Source organism: Narcine bancroftii, chromosome 5 (assembly GCF_036971445.1).
Source record: "Narcine bancroftii isolate sNarBan1 chromosome 5, sNarBan1.hap1, whole genome shotgun sequence".
Classification (NCBI taxonomy): Eukaryota; Metazoa; Chordata; class Chondrichthyes; order Torpediniformes; family Narcinidae; genus Narcine; species Narcine bancroftii.
In genome coordinates, this window is record NC_091473.1 from 256,337,058 (window position 1) to 256,350,749 (window position 13,692).

The following is a 13,692-nucleotide window of genomic DNA, read 5'->3' on the forward strand; positions in this document are numbered from 1 at the left end:
ACCTGCGTTTGGGCTTGCGTGCCGCAGGTTCCCTTCCAACCTGCGTTTGGGCTTGCGTGCCGCAGGTTCCCTTCCAACCTGCGTTTGGGCTTGCGTGCCGCAGGTTCCCTTCCAACCTGCGTTTGGGCTTGCGTGCCGCAGGTTCCCTTCCAACCTGCGTTTGGGCTTGCGTGCCGCAGGTTCCCTTCCAACCTGCGTTTGGGCTTGCGTGCCGCAGGTTCCCTTCCAACCTGCGTTTGGGCTTGCGTGCCGCAGGTTCCCTTCCAACCTGCGTTTGGGCTTGCGTGCCGCAGGTTCCCTTCCAACCTGCGTTTGGGCTTGCGTGCCGCAGGATCCCTTCCAACCTGCGTTTGGGCTTGCGTGCCGCAGGTTCCCTTCCAACCTGCGTTTGGGCTTGCGTGCCGCAGGTTCCCTTCCAACCTGCGTTTGGGCTTGCGTGCCGCAGGTTCCCTTCCAACCTGCGTTTGGGCTTGCGTGCCGCAGGTTCCCTTCCAACCTGCGTTTGGGCTTGCGTGCCGCAGGTTCCCTTCCAACCTGCGTTTGGGCTTGCGTGCCGCAGGTTCCCTTCCAACCTGCGTTTGGGCTTGCGTGCCGCAGGTTCCCTTCCAACCTGCGTTTGGGCTTGCGTGCCGCAGGTTCCCTTCCAACCTGCGTTTGGGCTTGCGTGCCGCAGGTTCCCTTCCAACCTGCGTTTGGGCTTGCGTGCCGCAGGTTCCCTTCCAACCTGCGTTTGGGCTTGCGTGCCGCAGGTTCCCTTCCAACCTGCGTTTGGGCTTGCGTGCCGCAGGTTCCCCAAGTCTAATAAACAGATGCCTGTGGTACAAAGGAATGTGGTCCAAATGCTTGGCCAGTGTGCAGGCCAAGGATGGATTGCACTCGAACTTGATGGGGACCAATATCCTGGCAAAGAGGTTTGCGAAAACTAGTTTGGCAGGGGGTTGGTACCAGGATGAAAGGGTAGAAGGTGGAAAGGTTAATGCCATGTGTGGTGAGAAAGGATAGGCAGTGCAGGAAGCATAAATCTAGTCTGCTGGAAATTTCAAAATGTGTTTATTTCAATGCAAGAAGTACCTGGAATAGGGGAGATGAACAGAGCATGGATCAGTGTGGAATTTTGATGTTACAGAGACCTGGCTGATGCAAGGATAGGATTGACTGATGCAGCTACTAGAGTTTTAGATGTTCAAAAAGGGATAGGAAGGTAAAAGGTGTGAGGGTCGGGTGGAGTAGCATTACTGTCACAGCTGCAAAAAGGAAGGATGCTGCAGAGGGCATCTACTGAGTCAGGTCAGAAATAGGAAGGGAGCAATCACTGCATTGGAAATAGTCAAAAAACCCCAAATAGCCCTCGGGGCACTCGGGAGCAGACGAGTAGGCAGATTTATGGTTCACTGTAAAAAGGGTCCATATTATGGGGGGTGGAAAGAAAACAAGGCTTTTATGTAAATGCACTATGGTTTTTATACATCAAGGGCCAAAGGGGCTGTGTCGTCACGTTCTATTTTCCAGCGTCCTCCTGCGAGAACTTTCCTCAAAGCCCAAAAGGTGTGCAAAACAGAGTAGAAGAATAAACATTGGTTAAATTTTGGAGCATGGTGCAAGTTCTGGCCACCGAACTATAGGATGGATGTGGCGGTGATAGAGAGTGTGCAGAAATAATTCATCAGGGTGTTCCTGCAAAGGAGGGCTAGAGTACAAGGACACAGAGGAATGTCACAAGTTGAGGGGTGATCTCAGAAGTTTATGAAATTAGGAGGGATATTGGATTTGGTAGATTGTCATTTCCCTGTGCAATCTGGACTGGAGATCACAGGTTTGAGACGGAGAAAATTTAAAGGAGATTGGAGCACCAAATATTTCACAGTGAGCTATTTGAAACAAGCTAAAGAGAAGGTGGTGCAGGCAGATACTGCAGCAAGCTTATAATATTCTTGGATAGGAAAGGTGAAAAGGAATGAGCCTAATGCTTGCAAATAGGTTTAGCATAGATAAGCATCATGGACAAAGTGGGCCGAATGGCCTGTTTCTGTGCAGAACTTGAGGACTTGATTCGCATTGTATGATAGGATGTTCTTGAAAACATATTGAGGGAGGAAAATTGGAATAAAATGGGGAAAGGACGACATACGGTGAAAATAAATCCGAATCTGCCTTGGAACAGCAAGGTGACAGGCCAGATCTTTTCTGGTACACAGTACTTCATGAAAACCTGGCCAGTCAACACACAGCCTTTATTCTCAAACCAGAATACTGATGGTGCAAATCTTATTTTGGCATTTTGAAAAAGGAACATAGCTTGAAATGATGGAGCCACACATCGACGACATGCCGGATTAAACAAGGTTTGGTGGAAACAAACAGTCTGTATTTCCATTAACTAGAGAGAAGAAAGATGATGTTTCTGACATAAAAATGATAGCTCTCAACTTTCAACTGTGGTAAAAGATAAATATGCCCTTCAGTTGAAGCAGAGACACAAAGATCTGTGCTGTCTGTCTCATGCCCTGTAACATTTCAGAGCTGAGTTATGAGACCAATGCTGTGACAGTGAGATCACAAAAATCTTTCAAAGCCACAAAAATGCAATTAGCCAAGTGATCTCAAGACACCTGGACCACAAAACATCTCCAGCAAGGAGATATCATTGAATTAGAGTTGGAAAGCTGCAGGGACTGGACACAGAGTGTGGGGAGAGAGATTCATTGAGCACCTTCGCTCTGTCCGTTGCAACAGCAAGGACCTACCAGTGGCCAGATACTCCACACCACCACACTGACATTCCTGTCCATGGCCTCACACTGCCAGTTTGAGGCCATCCGTAAATTGGAGCAACAACACCCGATATTGTCTCGACAGTGTCCCACAAGACTGCATCAATATTGAGCAATTTCCAGTATTCCCCCATCCATTCTTTCATCTCCTCCTCCCCTCTCGCCTTCCCCTGTCCATTATCTATGCCTTGGAAGTCTCCACACTCCCCTTCCTTCCTCCAATCAGAGCATCATTCTTAACTTTCTACCCTCTTGCACATCACCTCAGCTCCTTCTACCCCCTCCCACCAACCTCCATTTGCCCATAACTTGCATTCCTGTGCTCCTCCCCCTCACTGCACTATTTTTGGCTCAGGCCTGAAACGTTGACTGCCTATTGCTTTCCACGGACACTGCATGACCTGCTGAGTTCCTCCAGCTCTTGTGTACTGTTCAAGGATTCATCAATCAGACTTTTGAGTGCAGAGGTTGGGATATCATGCAACAATTGTACAACATGGGAGCATTGTGAGCAGTTGTGGAACCAGTAAAGGAAAAATTAACAAGTATGTTACTGAACGCTTAGGGGACTAGGAGAAGCTGGGATCTTTTTTCCTCAGGAGTGCAGGAGGGTGAGCGGAACCTTCTAGAGTGGTGTTTTCAAACATTTCCTTTCCATTCACATACGACCTGAAGTCATCCAAATACCATAATTGCTCTGTGATCAGTAAGGAACTACTTCAGGAAAAAGTTTTAATTGTCCCTCATTGACTCGTTATGTGCAATTTTATCTTTGGCTGGGCTTCGAAGATGAAGATTTATGGAGGGGTAAATGTCCACGTCAGCTGCAGGCTCGTTTGTGGCTGACAAGTCCGACGCGGGACAGAGAGACACGGTTGCAGGGGAAAATTTGTTGGTTGGGGTTGGGTGTTGGGTTTTTCCTCCTTTATCTTTTGTCAGTGAGGTGGGCTCTGTGGTCTTCTTCAAAGGAGGTTGCTGCCCGCCGAACTGTGAGGCGTCAAGATGCACGGTTGGAGGTGATATCAACCCACTGGCGGTGGTCAATGTGGCAGGCACCAAGAGATTTCTTTAGGCAGTCCTTGTACCTCTTCTTTGGTGCACCTCTGACACGATGGCCAGTGGAGAGCTCACCATATAACACTATCTTGGGAAGGCGATGGTCCTCCATTCTGGAGACGTGACCTACCCAGCGCAGTTGGATCTTCAGCAGCGTGGATTCAATGCTGTCAGCCTCTGCCATCTTGAGTACTTCGACGTTAGGGATGAAGTCGCTCCAATGAATGTTGAGGATGGAGCGGAGACAATGCTGGTGGAAGCGTTCTAGGAGCTGGTAGTCATGGTGGGGAGCTGGCTGATGGAGGACCTCAGTTTTCTTCAGGCTGACTTCCAGGCCAAACATTTTGCCAGTTTCTGCAAAATAGGACGTCAAGCGCTGAAGAGCTGGCTCTGAATGGGCAACTAAAGCGGCATCATCTGCAAAGAGTAGTTAATGGACGAGTTGCTCTTGTGTCTTGGTGTGAGCTTGCAGGCGCCTCAGATTGAAGAGACTGCCATCCGTGCGGTACCGGATGTAAACAGCGTCTTCATTGTTGAGGTCTTTCATGGCTTGTTTCAGCATCATGCTGAAGAAGATTGAAAAGAGGGTTGGTGCGAGAACGCAGCCTTGCTTCACGCCATTGTTAATGGGGAAGGGTTCAGAGAGCTCATTGCTGTATCTGACCCGACCTTGTTGGTTTTCGTGCAGTTGGATAACTATGTTGAGGAACTTTGGGGGGCATCAGAGGCGCTCTAGTATTTGCCAAAGCCCTTTCCTACTCACGGTGTCGAAGGCTTTGGTGAGGTCAACAAAGGTGATGTAGAGTCCTTTATTTTGTACTCTGCACTTTTCTTGGAGCTGTCTAAGGGCACAGACCATGTCATTTGGTTAAACGGTCAACCAGTTTACCCATCTCGGCTGCACATTTAATCGGATGCAAGGATCGACAACGAGATAGACAACAGACTCGCCAAGGCAGATAGCGCCTTTGGAAAACTACACAGAGTCTGGAAAAACAACCAACTGAAAAACCTCACAAAGATTAGCGTATACAGAGCCATTGTCATACATACACTCCTGTTCGGCTCTGAATCATGGGTCCTCTACCGGCATCACCTACGGCTCCTAGAATGCTTCCACCAGCATTTTCTCCGCTACATCCTCAACATTCATTGGAGCGACTTCAACTCCAACATTGAAGTACTCAAGATGGCAGAGGCCGACAGCATCGAATCCACGCTGCTGAAGATCCAACTGCGCTGGGTAGGTCACGTCTCCAGAATGGAGGACCATCGCCTTCCCAAGATCGTGTTCTATGGAGAGCTCTCCACTGGCCACCGAGACAGAGGTGCACCAAAGAAGAGGTACAAGGACTGCCTAAAGAAATCTCTTGGTGCCTGCCACATTGACCACCACCAGTGGGCTGATATCGCCTCCAACAGTGCATCTTGGCGCCTCACAGTTCGGTGGGCAGCAACCTCCTTTGAAGAAGACCGCAGAGCCCACCTCACTGACAAAAGACAAAGGAGGAAAAACCCAACACCCAACACCAACCCACCAATTTTCCCTTGCAACCGCTGCAACCATGTCTGCCTGTCCCACATCGGACTTGTCAGCCACCAACGAGCCTGCAGCTGACGTGGATATTACCCCTCCATAAATATTCATCCCCAAAGCCAATCCAAAGACTAAAGAGACTTGATAGACAACCCTGATGCAAGGTTTATCAGCAAGGTCAAAGGTCAGCACACTTAACAACTAAAGTTTGTATTCAACATCTCTTCAGCTTGTGTTCTGGAGTATTCCCTGTCACGCTTCATCCAAACTGATGAAAATCCATTCTCAAATCCTGGTTTTGTTAGGAGAAGCTGAGTGGAAAAGACAGCAGCATCAGATTGGACCTGTGTAAGCCTGTTCCCGGAGTGCCCCTGCTCTGGTCTTGGTGCTGAACCCAGACCAAGCAGATCAGTGTCCTGCTCTTCCCACAGAAAACACACAGACATCCTTGTCCAAAACGCTCCACAATCCTCGACCTTCCTCCTGGATTAACAGAGTCCTGGATTAACAGAGTCCTGGATTAACAGAGTCCTGGATTAACAGAGTCCTGGATTAACAGAGTCCTGGATTAACAGAGTCCTGGATTAACAGAGTCCTGGATTAACAGAGTCCTGGATTAACAGAGTCCTGGATTAACAGAGTCCTGGATTAACAGAGTCCTGGATTAACAGAGTCCTGGATTAACAGAGTCCTGGATTAACAGAGTCCTGGATTAACAGAGTCCTGGATTAACAGAGTCCTGGATTAACAGAGTCCTGGATTAACAGAGTCCTGGATTAACAGAGTCCTGGATTAACAGAGTCCTGGATTAACAGAGTCCTGGATTAACAGAGTCCTGGATTAACAGAGTCCTGGATTAACAGAGTCCTGGATTAACAGAGTCCTGGATTAACAGAGTCCTGGATTAACAGAGTCCTGGATTAACAGAGTCCTGGATTAACAGAGTCCTGGATTAACAGAGTCCTGGATTAACAGAGTCCTGGATTAACAGAGTCCTGGATTAACAGAGTCCTGGATTAACAGAGTCCTGGATTAACAGAGTCCTGGATTAACAGAGTCCTGGATTAACAGAGTCCTGGATTAACAGAGTCCTGGATTAACAGAGTCCTGGATTAACAGAGTCCTGGATTAACAGAGTCCTGGATTAACAGAGTCCTGGATTAACAGAGTCCTGGATTAACAGAGTCCTGGATTAACAGAGTCCTGGATTAACAGAGTCCTGGATTAACAGAGTCCTGGATTAACAGAGTCCTGGATTAACAGAGTCCTGGATTAACAGAGTCCTGGATTAACAGAGTCCTGGATTAACAGAGTCCTGGATTAACAGAGTTCACCAAAGGATTCAACATCAGTAAATTCACATGAAGGCAGAGCAAGATCTCCTGCATAAAAATGAAGCCTATGACACAAATGCTCAGCACATCAGGAGCATCTGAGGAGAGATTCACAAGTTAATGTCTCAGCTGTGGACAAGTTTGGCTTCGTACTTCATCATGGGATCAGCCTAGCCAGTTTATCACCCATCCTTTAACCAGGGTAAAGGTATTCAATTCTGCACCATTCTCTGCACAGCCAAAATTTCATGGCATTGAAACATTCCTGCAAATATCAAAGTCCATTTTGATCCTGACAAGTGAATATTCTGACCATCTTAATTTTAAAAGCAGAACGTACATCTTAATCTTTGTCACACTCTACATCACCACTTTGGAAGACGGAATTCTCTTTTACCTTTTTAAGTTTCCCACTTTTCGTTCCTACAAAAGCCACAGAGTGATCGTTGAACACGTAGGATGCAACCGATGTCATCCGGTCTCGATCTTCTGTGAAGACTGCAATGCCTTCTACGAGAGCAGAGCCTCCGAGGGGCTGGTTTATATCCAATCCACAAAAATCATCATCGATTGGGACCGGCTGGAAAAAGAACACAGGCTTAGAGTCATAATGATCACGAGCTTGTCATACACATTGTATAATATGCAGTGATTTTCTTACTTGTCAAAAGTCAAATTAAAAATAATAAATAAGAATTAAAAGGTGATTTAGGAAGGCTGGAGGTGTGGGCTGAGAAATGGCTGATGGAATTTAATACAGATAAGTGTGAGATGTTACATTTTGGAAAGGCAAATCTAAATAGGTCATATACATTAAATGGTCGGCTATTGAGATGTGCAGAGCCACAAAGGGATTTAGGAGTTGTGGTAAATAGTACCCTCAAGGCTGATACTCAGGTAGATGGTGTGGTGAAGAAGGCATTTGGAATGTTGGCCTTCATCAATCGGAGTATTGAATTCAAGAGTAGGGAGGTTATGATGAAATTGTACAAGGCATTGGTGAGGCCAAATTTGGAGTGCTGTGTACAGTTTTGGTCACCAAATTATAGGAAAGATATAAACAAAATAGAGAGAGTGCACGAGAATGTTGACAAGATTTTAAGGTTTGAGTTACAGGGAAAGGTGGTGCAGACTGGGGCTTTTTTCTCTGGAGCGTAGAAGATTGAGAGGGGACTTGATAGAGGTGTTTAAGATTTTAAAAGGGACAGACAGAGTAAATGTGGATAGGCTTTTTCAATTAAGAAAGGGGGAGATTCAAACTAGAGGACATGGTTTAAGATTGAAGGGGGAAAATTATAAGGGGAACATGAGGGGAAATTTCTTGATGCAGAGGGTGGTGGGGATGTGGAATGAGCTTCGGCAGACGTGGTCAAGGGGGGAATCATTGGTTACATTTAAGGAAAGACTAGATAGTTACATGGATAGGAGAGGACTGGAGGGGTATGGACCAGGTGCTGGTCAGTGGGACTAGGAGGGTGGGGATTTGTACGGCATGGACTAGTAGGGCCGAACTGGCCTGTTCTGTGCTGTAAGTGGTTATATGGTTAATTATAACAAATATTCAGTTAGACCAGAGGACATAGGAGCAGAAATAGGCCATTCAGCCCATCAAGTCTGCAGCACCATTTAACCATTAACCATCCCCCCACTCAGGCCTTCTCCCCATAACCTTTGATGCCCTGGCCAATCAAGAACTTATCAATCACTGCCTTTAATTCTCAATGACCTGGCCTCCACCAACACCTGTGGCAACAAATTCCACAGATTTGCTACCCTCTGGTTGAAGAAATTCCTCCTCATCTCTGTTCTAAGCAGATGCCCTTCAATCTTGAAGTTGTCCCCTCTTGTCCTAGGCTCTCCCACCATGGGAAACAACCTTTCTACATCTACTCTGTCCACGCCTTTCAACATTTGAAATGTTTAAATGAGATTTCCCCCCCCCCCCCCCATTCTCCTCAATTCCAACAAGTCCAGGCCATAAGCTGTCAAACACCACTCATATGATAACCCTTTCGTTCCCAGAAACATCCTTGTAAACCTCCTCAGTGATCACAGTGAAAGAAAAAGGTAACATTTCAACAGCACAGAGGCATTTTGTGGTGCATGCCTAGTTTGTGATTAGGGTAGTTAGCAGTTCAAAAACCTGCTCGTCGCTGGAAAAATTTGATAGAGAGGTGTACAACGATGAGGGGAATAGAGTAAATGTAAGTTGGCTTTTTCCACGGAGGGGAGGTAAGAGTTAAAGGGGAAAAGTTGAGGGGAAACTTCTTCAAACAGAGAATGGTGGGGATGTGGAACCAGCTTCCAGCTGAAGTGGTGAATGTGGGCTCAATTTTAACATTTACGAATTTGGACAAGAACCTAGATGGGAGGGATATGGACTGGGTGCAGATACATGGTACTAGGCAAGAAAATGGTTCGGTATAGAGTAGAAGGGCTGAAGGGGGCTGTTTCTGTGCTGTCATGTTCTATGGTTCTCTGTGCAGTAAGACTGCTCAAACAACCTCCCGGGACTCTACTATGTACTAATAATGTTTATTTCCAATCTATATGCAAGACAGGTAGACAAGTTTTGTGCATCTGTAGTTTCTGTCTGTATGCATTAGGTCTGTGTTTGCACCGTGGATCGGAGAACGCTGTTTCGTTGGATTGTACCATCTGATGATAAATGAAGTGGAACGAACTTAGAGCCGCTCGATGCTTTGAGGAGGATGGTGAGAATTTGTTGTCATTACACAAGGACAATAAGAGGGGACACCACCTGTCACCTTCAGGAACAGCTCAGTCAAGACAGCACCTCATTACTTACCGCATGGGTGCAGTGGACATCCTTTCCCAGCAACCAGTTTAGTTCCAGATTCCCTTCACCACGGTAACAGGACTGCAGTCGTTCCTTGATCTGTCGGTTAATAAATTTGACGACAAACACACAGAGTGCAGACTCTGCCGGTGGACGTCTATACTGCTTCTGACCTTTAGAGAAGATGGTGAACAACACATCATCAGTTGTGGAAATGTTCAGCGATTTTGCCAAGATATTTCCTGGCTTTGACAAGTAGGCAGCCTGGAGGAGACGGTATTCGATCCCATCTTTGACGCAACCCACAGGCAGCGAGACATAGGAGTGGAACTTTGCATCTTCCTTGCACAACCGCACAATTCTGGAGGTGTAGAACTGGTCGTTTGTTGAGCCCGTAATTCCTTCAGTCTCTGGTTGCACAGTCAAGAAATAGACAAAGTTTCCATTGCTAAAACCATAAATGTAGAAGATGTCAAAGTGCGACACCAAGGCCAGGGTGTCTGAAGGGATTTTAATGAGAGAAGCCACGAAATCACTGTGCAGTACAAAATCGAACATGGCTGAAGACTCTGGGTCCTGCGGCAACTTGCGACTTGAGATGGTTGGAAAGTAGTCTTGTTTACCATCCACAGCTGTACCAATGAAGAGCTTGCTGTCTGAGCCCACCGAGGAGACTATGACACCATACATGGTGCCAGTTTCATTCACGTTGGATAAATAGTGTTCCTTCTTGTGTGAAGGTTCAACCAGGATGAAGAGGTCATCCAATCGCAAGAGCTTGCACACTCCCTGAAAGAGACTTCCACAGGCCAGTAACCTGTTGTCTGAGTAATCGATAAGGAGCAATTTGTTCACATTGTTGGTCAGAGTGAGGGGCTCGTTGCAAGGCTGAACAATCAGTGGTGGGTAGCAGAGCTTGTTGTCCTCTTCTGGACCAGTTTTGTGCGACAACAGTAGGGTCAAGTTGCTGGAGAGTTTGTAAATCCGATTGACGGCACCAACATAAACATTCCCAGTTACACTGTGAACAGCCATGTGATTAAATACCCAGTCCCGACCGTTGATGGTGAAATTGGTGAACTCCTTCCTGCTCCACGAGTATTGTGCAAGGAATGTTATGAGCAGGGTGACAGAAAGCACACAGTTCGACATTTTGGGACAACCTCTTCTCAACTTCGTTTGTGCAGGGACTCGATTCCAGTCTGGAAAGTAGATGATCACATGACTCTGGAAAGCAAGGACAGTATATGCAAATTAAGTCACAACACACATCGATGATATTAACTCCACGTGCCTGAAATTATGCAGACTGTGTCAATTACCCTCTGGGCTCAAGTTCCAAGTTGCAGGTATTAATTCACTGACCAACCTCACGGATTTTCCACAAAAGGTCAAACAAGCTGGACAAGGTCAGGGTAAAAGACACAGAAGCAAAAGTTGGGAAAGTGAAATTGGGAGAACATATTGAGCCTGATGCTCCAAACCCAACACTGAGGGGTGAAACCCAAAGGTCTGCAGACTCTGCAATTGTAGCAAAAACACCCAGAAATGCTGGAGGAAGTCAGCAAGTCTCACAGCATCCACGTTCTCAGATATATCTCCGACATGTCAGAACACTCCTTGAGGAAAGACTCAGGCCAGAAATGTCAGTAATATGTCTTTACCTCTGATGGACGCTGCAAGCCCGGCTGAGTTCCTCCAGATTTCTGGGTGTTTTTTTTTTATTTTTACAAACATTGAGAAGGAAAGGGCAAGAGGTTCTGGACTTGCCTTGAGGGAACCTGGTGTCTGTGGAACAGCAGTTGTGTGGCAGTGACAATTCACTTAGACGTAGAATTATAAAATAGGAGCAAGGCTTCAAGCTTGGGTTAGAACCAATATTACTGGAGTGAGAAATAATTTCAAAGTGGAGGGGAGCAGGTTTCCAAGATGAAAAGCTCAGAGGATCTGGAGGAGATTCAAAGGGTTCTGGGTAATTCTTCTCCCAACAAGGAAGGGGTCTGCTAAAACTGAAAACCCTGGATGGTGCACGGACAGAGAGACCAAAAGCAAGGGAAGCCCGTTGGAGTTACTTGTAACAGAACTCTACAGGGAGACTAGAATGATTTGTTTTAAATTCTGAATTAATTTTAGACATGCAGTGTGTAAGCAGGCTCTTTCTGCCCTCGAGCCTGTGCCAGCCAATTACACCCAAATAACATAACCCCCAGTTCATTTTCAACAGTGGGAGGAAACTGGAGACCCCAGGGAAAACCCCACACAGACACAGGGAGAACGTACAAACTCCCGACAAACACTGCGGGATTTGAACCCAAATCACTGGCGCTGTAACGGTGTTATGCGAACTGCTAATGCTAAATTCCCAAATTAAAATGGAAAGCTTGACAAAAGCTGCAAGTTAAATGAAAAGAAAGTCTAAAGCTGTTCATGAAGAACAAGGAGTCAGGTCTTTAAGGGTCAATAGAGGTAATGAGAGAGCCCACCACAGGCCATTCTGCCCACCACAGGCCATTCTGCCCACCACAGGCCATTCTGCCCACCACAGGCCATTCTGCCCACCACAGGCCATTCTGCCCACCACAGGCCATTCTGCCCACCACAGGCCATTCTGCCCACCACAGGCCATTCTGCCCACAACAGGCCATTCTGCCCACAACAGGCCATTCTGCCCACAACAGGCCATTCTGCCCACAACAGGCCATTCTGCCCACTGTTCACACCGACCCTCAAATGGCCATTTAAATTAACCCAACGTAATCCCTTCCAAAATTCTCCCACATCACGATAAATTCCCTGTGCCACTGACACTGGGAGACAGAGGCAGCCATACCCAGCAGAGTGAAGGGTGCAGGATACAAGCCAGATCCCTGCTGATAACTGTGCAAAACACAGACCTGCTGGTAAAACTCAGCAGGTCATATAGCATCCAGAGGAAGTAACGGGTAACCAACGGTTCGAGCCCAAGCTCTTAGTCAGGAATCCAAAATCTTCGTTGGAGGCCCAGGCCCAAAACGCAGACGGTCTTTTACTTCCTCTGGATGCTACGGCCTGCTGAGTTTCTCTAACATGTCTGGGTAATGCACTCATAAGCTACATTTCAAGAAGACTTTAAGGCAGCAGTGGCCAACCTTTTAATTTTATATTTAGACCTGCAGCATGGCAACAGGCCATTTTGGCCCAGGAGTCCATACCGGGGGTGTTGGTTTATTAAACGGCACAGACTCGTGGGCCAAAATGGCCTGTTACCATGCTGAAGGTATTTAATTTTTTAATTTAAATGTAATCTTTTCTTTAAATTTAAACATACAGCGCAGTAACAGGCCCTTCTGGCCCATGAGACCGAGCTGCCCAATTACACCCAATTAATTTCTAAGCCCATATATTATGAAGGGCAAGGGGAAACCAGAACCCCCAGGGACAACCCATACAGACATGGTGAGAACATACAAAATCCTTAGAGACAGCACAGGATTCTAACGCTAGTCCCAATCATTGGGGCTGTAACAGCATTGCACTACCCACTATGCCAACCATGAAATCAGAAACAGGAAATACTGACAGTAAGGAGGAAACGTTCAGATTTCAGGAGGGGGAAAGTGGTCCATGTCAGTGGGGCAAATGGAATATAATCTAGAGTAGTGTGTGGTCACTTACTTGGGGAGGCATTCGAGTCAAGGATCCACACGATCAGCAGGAGGATATCGAGTGGTGTGGAGCAGCAGAGGAACCTTGGGGCGCGCATCCACAAATCCCTGGAGGCTGCAAAACCAACAAACAAGATGATGAGCAAGTCACATGGGACATTTTCTTTCCTAGCCAAGGTTTGCAGTTGGCATTGGCACATCTAGGCAAGTGAAGTGGTGCCTTGCAGACAGTGATTACCCTTTGGGGTGCATGGGGACGAGTCAGCCCGGACCTGGTATTTATGTGGCACATCCAGCTGAGTTTGCTTTGGATATTGGTGGTGGGAGAGACCCAAATAATGCCATTGCCTGTCCTGGCAAAATAAATGATTAGACACCCTCGCTGGAGATGTGCACAGGTAGCACAGAGTTACCACGGGTCACTAGCGGAATACTGTCTCAGTCCAGATGCATGTGGATGTGAACTGGGGTGGGGGAGGGGGGTAGAGACTTGTAAAAATATACAACAAACATCTTGGGCCTGAGCACTTCTCTTGAACCTCGAAGAAGG

At 47.0% G+C, this 13,692-nt stretch overlaps 1 protein-coding gene across 8 annotated transcripts in view; it reads right to left on the reverse strand.

The window, feature by feature from the left end:
• plxna2 (plexin A2) overlaps positions 1–13,692 on the reverse strand; it is a 374,997-nt gene that overhangs the window by 297,591 nt on the left and 63,714 nt on the right. For all 8 annotated transcript variants that reach the window (XM_069942307.1, XM_069942304.1, XM_069942308.1 and 5 more), the window contains exons 3-5: positions 13,153–13,257; positions 9,508–10,725; positions 7,096–7,278 (exon numbers count right to left, since the gene is read on the reverse strand). In XM_069942307.1, coding sequence (XP_069798408.1) covers positions 7,096–7,278; positions 9,508–10,725; positions 13,153–13,164 — 1,413 coding nt within the window. In that variant the 5' untranslated portion in view covers positions 13,165–13,257. The remainder of the gene's footprint in view (positions 1–7,095; positions 7,279–9,507; positions 10,726–13,152; positions 13,258–13,692) is intronic.